Raw genomic sequence first — 6339 nt, forward strand, 5'->3', positions numbered from 1 at the left:
GAGAGGAGTCACTAACAGAAGGTTATATGCTCCATACTTGGTGTTGCAGAAAGTGTCCTCATTTAACTCTGTCTCTAGGACTAGAAATCTCTTAGCTTTCTCTTGACTTTCTCTTTTGCATCAATTTGTGGATTGTAACTAACTGGGGAGGGGCGATTTGCCAGCCTCTCTCACTTGGCAGGATTTGGAGTAGTTTTTGAGGAGACTGTCTCTATCCAATCCAGGAAAGGAGGAACATTCACAGTTACTATTTTGGTACACATAAATGCAGAAATGTTGTGATGTTATTTTTCTTGCTGATATTAGTGTTCATGTAAAAACAAATCTATATTTCACAGAAAGATCAAAGAAGCTACATAAACTTGAAAAAAGATAATAAATAGCAGAAATGTGAATTCATGGTAATGAAAGTTAAGATACAAATTTCTTGATAAGAATTCTTGATACAAACTTCTTTCTCAAAAGAAGTAATTTAAATTATTTTGAGGTTAAAATACTGTTTCTGAAATGTTTTAGATGCCAAGTGGAGAAGCATGATTTTTTTCACGCCATTAGTGCTTATATGCATCTGTGTGCAGAGTTTTGAGTGTGTGCTTGTATTTACATGAAACAAAATATTTCAGTCTTGTATTTATGAATATACCTGTAAAACATGTGAATAACATTAAAAAAATTTCCTCTATTTCCATGGGGTAAGCATTATCCCAGGAATTGGAAATGATGCTACAAAGTTGAAGAATATTTAAATAAAAAAAAATCTGTGACCCACTTATTTTACTTTCACAATTTCCATTTTGGGGACTTTACAAATGACTTACCATGCGTTTACAATACATATTGAATGATCTTTGAGTAGTGTGAATAATGAGAAAAAATTATGGGCACAGAGGGATTGTTATAGTGCTTAGCATAAAGGGGATGCACCCAGACTACAACCCTACCTGAATGTAATGCTGTGTGATTCAGCCCCAAAAGCCTTTGGCTAATAAATACTACCTATGCTCTGAGTTGCAATCAACAACATAGACAAAAGAGCTATCATTTGGAGAGGGCTTTGCCAATTAAAATTCAAGAGCATTTTGGTCTACTTTTGGTTAATGTATGATATATACTTGTGTGAGGGTCCTTCCATAGTTGACCTTTCTTTTCTCATGCTGAACACTGAAAAACTGAATTATCCAATTTATCCATAAAGTAGGGTGATATTCTAGAAGTCATCTTGTTTTGCAAGCTGTCATAGAATGCTGCTCTCAACCATGGACCTAGTTCTCAGCTAAACCAAAGATAAAAGAGGAAACATTCTGTCCACTAACTCACTGTTGAGTGTGACCTTAAACAAGGACACCATTACTTGAACTTAGAAGCTGAACACTATGGCTCCTGTTCACAGGATTATAGAGGTTCTTTACCAGAGTAAGTGAGTTGGGGCATCTCTCCTCCTTGTCTATCCTGGGGATACTAGCTGCTGACTAGTGAGACAGCTGATGAGTGCCCACTGTCTGCTCAGTCTTTTCCTGAGTGTCTTCCAGCTGAGGACTGAGCTGAGGAAGCATGTCTTCCTCAAGAAAGATCTCTCACCATCTCTTACTACATCTTCCTGTTTTGTTGTTGCTTCTTTATTTGCTGTTTTCCTTCTGAATCAGGGTCTCAAAAATGTTGCTCAGGCTGGCTTCAGATTCCTGGACTCAGATGATCATCCCACCCCAGGCTTCCAGGTTCTGTCTTCTTGTTTTAGTAGAGAGAAAGCAAATGGAGTAGCTTTGCTTGTACACGCATTCTCTCTGTAAGTAGAATGCACCAGTCTCCATGATGGTGAACATGAAGTCTGAATTGGTACCCACTCTACCTCAACCTTTGCTTTGTAAACTTGGCTGCATTATTTAATTTCTATCTATTGCTTTAAAAAAACTAGTTAACAATGGTTTCTTTCATTTAAAAAATTAATTTCTTCATTTTGTGTGTATGTATATACGTATGTGTGCATGGTACATATTATGATATAAAGATTAAAGGGCAACATGTGAGAGTGAGTCTGTCCTCTCCTTCTAACCTTTCCACCATGTGGGTGCCAAGAATTTAACTCAGGTCACTGGGCTTGAGTCATCTAGCTGGTTCATTGGCTTCTTTTTAAAAACGGAACCACTGAAGACTGAGCAATTGCATACCCTTCTAAAGGTTTCATAAATAATGATCATATTTCCTATACAAAATTAGGAACACTCCACTGTCCCTACCCGTGACCAATATTACCAAGATTGATTCAAAGAAACCTATTAAACTCAAAGGAGATGGCTTTCTGGGGATCAGTGTGAACTAATGAAGTAGACGTTGTCCAGTCTAGCATTGAAAGAACCTACTTCAAGTCAAGGACAATTGTAAAAGAGGAAATAAAACAGCACAGTGTACCCATTTTAACACAGGCCTGATGCTTTAACCACAGAGTACATTCTATAGCCAAAAAATAGGCATGTTATTTTCTATTATAGGTGAATATATGTGTGCTCATATTGAGCCTATGCCAGGTGGTGGTGGCGCATGCCTTTAATACCAGCACTGGGGAGGCGGAGACAGGCAGGTCTCTGTGATTTCAAGGCCAGCCTGGTCTATAAGAGCTAGTTCCAGGACAGGTTCCAAACCTACAGAGAAACCCTGCCTCAAAAACCAACCAAAGAAACAAAAAACAAAAACAAACAAAGAAAACAAATAAATATACTGAGCCTACATAATTTTTATCATATCAAAAGAAGTGTGGAATGAGAGCGCAAAAATAATCAAAATTATGCACTCTAAGGCACTGGTGATAGTTGAACCAGGTCAACTCATCTTTAAGATCCACTTTGTTCTCAATCAACCAAATGTTGCTATTTTCATGCCAGAATTGCATCCAAGTTGATTATAACACTCTCTGGTCCATGTCAAAAATTTCCCAACTAAGTTCCTTTGTGTCCTCTATGTATTATAAATAGCAATCCAAAGCGGTCAAATATCTTGAAGAAAGAGAGCTTTGTCCCCCACCATCACAAGACTGCCACACTTTCCCCCTAAATACTGGTCCTCTCACACACTTTTTGTTACCTCGATTATGATATCTAGGCTCTGGGTCTGATTTGTGATGGAAGATTTGCTTGTGTTTTGCCAATCTATCTTAATCCCTGGGATCCTGGGAAAGTATGTTCCAAGGCCAAGCGCTATCCTTCGGGTGCTTTATATTGACATGTTAATTCAAGCTCTGTTTATTCATCTTGCAAAAGAGACTCATCCTGCAAAGATTCATCCCACTAGCTTCAAAATGAGTCATTTCTAAGGAGCTGGGTAGTGCTTCCTGCCAACTCCTAAATAGCTGGAAGACTGATGCGTTCCCCAGTCTTCTGCAGTCTCTTTAGAGGTTCATCATGCATTTAAGGTTAAGGGAGATAATTTGCAATCCAAATGTGTAGCTCTCTATTAGAAGTCTATTACCCCTTGCCAAATACAGTGCTGTAGGTGCTCATTTAAACCTCAGGAAGCAGGCACAGTGGTGCATGCCTGTCACCCTACTATGTGGAAGGTAGAGAGGCAGGAGGGTCAGAATTCAAGGCCTGTCTTGATACTAGTTAGTTTGAGACCACCGTGGACTCCATGGAATCCCACTTCAAAACACACACACACACACACACACACACACACACACACACACACACACACACAAAACCACAGAAAGAAAAACAAGAAAATGACTACAAAAACGAATCTTATAATAAACTGGATAAATGGTTTCAGGTGATCTTTTTGTGACTTGTGTTGGAGTAGGTCAGAGTAAAATTAGTGATTTCTACTCCTGGACAATATATGACATTTATAAGATATTTGTTCCCAGAGACACCATTCCCATAAATTATAAACACTTTTACCTTTAAAATCTTAGGTTAAATGGTATGTATTCTGTAAACATTTTCTCAAAAGTCTTTTTTTTATTATTTAAGGGAACAATTAAGTTTTGGTTTGTACCCTCATTCAGAAAGTGTTCCTGAAAGCCATACAGCTGTGTTCTAGTGTAGTCGGCTTCCAGTTGATCTCAAGTGAGCATCTGCTGGAGACAGACCCAACGATTCATTAATATATTTCCAATAAATTTAATAGTTTTAGATGTGATTAAAAGTGCTTTAGCAAGACACCCCACTAAATGGATTAGCAATGCCACAAGTGGTCTAGCCACTGGAATGCAGGCAGCCTGGTTTTCTAATCCTTTTTCTGTTCATGGAATCTTCTGGGCCCACAGTTTTCAACCACCCCAAGCAATAGCTTCAAGATTCCTTGTAAAAGGCACAATAAAGAAAACAATGATTTTAAGCAAACAGGGCTCTCTCTCTCTCTCTCCTCCCCTCCCCTTTCATCCCCTCCTGTCTCTCTACTTCTTTTCTATAGGTCCTAGAGGAAGGTGTCACAGGTCATTTCTCTGAAGCTTATGCAGGTCACATACACCTCTCTTAACACTTGAATCATTTCAAAATATATGGCACATTAAAAAAAACTACCAGATATATAGCTATCTCCAAGGACAGGCTTGACACAATATTTCTTCTCCAAGTTTCAAGGCAATGGCTCTTGCCCAATCCAGACAAACCTCTCAGTCATCAAATACAGAATCTGCTACCTATCTGTACTTGGAAGTGAGAACCTCCATGTTTGGCTGAAAAGACAACGAAGGAAGGCTATTTTTAATGCAGTAATAGTTTCAAATTTTTCTACTCAACATCAGATGTAATTACATGGACACAGTTTTACCTTTAAAACTATTAGATTTTCCTAAATGTATGCAATGCACCCTGTCTCCACGTATAATTTAATAAACCCCTTGCTTTAAAATGTCCTCCGAATGCAATGGATCACAGTACACAGAATCCTGTACCTGTCAATCTTTACACCCCTCCCATAAACCGTTCCTCCCTCAAACGCTGCATTAGGTAAGCCAGAGAGGTTCATTATGAGTGCAACCCCATGTTAATTGCTTAACTATAATACTGTTCAGGTCAGAATAAGAGCACGGTTACAAATTATGTGAACTCAGATGATGTCATACATTTAAAATATATATTCACTTGTTTTTCTATGTATCTACACCATGCTGTATAAATAAATATGAATATATGTCCGTGCACACACCCACACATAGCATGGCAAAAGGCCAATAGACTGATGATTGACATCTTGAAATGACCCAATTTTGGAAGCAGATGAAGTACCATAGCAACTGTAGTAGGAGAAGGGTTTGGGAGGGTTAATAGACGCCACATAATCCTAAAACCACACAAACATCTCCTGCCCTATAGCTCAGGCAAAGCTGTATGCATTTGAATTCCCACCAAAAGCTCAGAGTTCTAAATACCGTCAACAAATTGAAAATCACAAATTCCAAATATAGGCATCACGGCCCCTCCAGGGCACTTATGGACCCTGTACACACAAGCACCACAGGGCAGAAACTAGACCTATACTCTGACAGGTATCCCTTCCCCTAAGGCCACCCATCAAGGCACCCCTAGTGTTAAGCAGCTGATGCTGGCAGGTGTCCCCAGGCCGACTCAGAGAAGCTCTGGAGAAAAATCTGTAGGGGGAAAGGGAGAGGGTCCAGCGGGGATAGCAGTGGCGTACACCCTGGTGCTCCGGTGTGGTCACCAATCTTACCCAGGACCCAAATTCGTTCCGGAGCTGTCCGGAAAGATCTGCATTATGCCAGGGCCCTGCGCCAACTCACCTCAACGAAATAAAAACAGGGCAGGAGGGTGACGCTGTCCTTGATCACTTTGCCCTTTGGCCTCTCCTTCGCCGACATCCCCGCCGCCTGCCGGGCTCCGCGTCCTCCCCCGGGCGAGGTGTGCACCGCGCGGCCAAGGCAAGCTGCCTGCTCCAGCCGCAAGCGCCTGGCGCCGCTGATGTCACATTCCCCGCGGGCACCGCTGGAGCCAGCGCGCTGCATGCAGCGTACCCGCCTTCTCCCCGCCCCTCTTTGCAGTAACCCCGCGGTTCCCTGAACCCGCAGGTCTTCCTTTTCAACACTGCGTTTGCCCCGGTCGGGGTCGTGCTGGCAAGGAATAGTCTGTTCCCTCCTCCAAGCTGTTGCTGCTATGGCTTCCCCTCCCTGCCACTCTCCCCCTGCTCTTCGCCGCCCAAGCGAAAGGCTCCTCTGCTGGCTGTCGGAGCTTGACGTCAAGAGTAGGGGGGGAATACTGGTGAAGGTTTCTGCAGAAGCAAGGCTGAGGAGCCAGGCACCTGGCCTCAGATGGTCTCCTATCTGCTATTTGTCTTGGCTTCCTGGAGAGCAGAAACCTGCGCAGCCCCCCTACCCATAGCAAGAAAAGC

At 41.8% G+C, this 6339-nt stretch overlaps 1 protein-coding gene across 1 annotated transcript in view; it reads right to left on the reverse strand.

Annotated features, from left to right (window-relative positions):
• Plppr4 (phospholipid phosphatase related 4) overlaps positions 1-6130 on the reverse strand; it is a 36069-nt gene extending 29939 nt beyond the window's left edge. Inside the window, exon 1 of the mRNA XM_057793543.1 lies at positions 5735-6130. Within this exon, the coding sequence (XP_057649526.1) occupies positions 5735-5956 (222 nt within the window). The 5' untranslated portion in view covers positions 5957-6130. The remainder of the gene's footprint in view (positions 1-5734) is intronic.
• Positions 6131-6339: the final 209 nt, after the last annotated feature.

Source organism: Chionomys nivalis, chromosome 18 (genome assembly GCF_950005125.1).
Source record: "Chionomys nivalis chromosome 18, mChiNiv1.1, whole genome shotgun sequence".
NCBI classification, from domain to species: Eukaryota; Metazoa; Chordata; class Mammalia; order Rodentia; family Cricetidae; genus Chionomys; species Chionomys nivalis.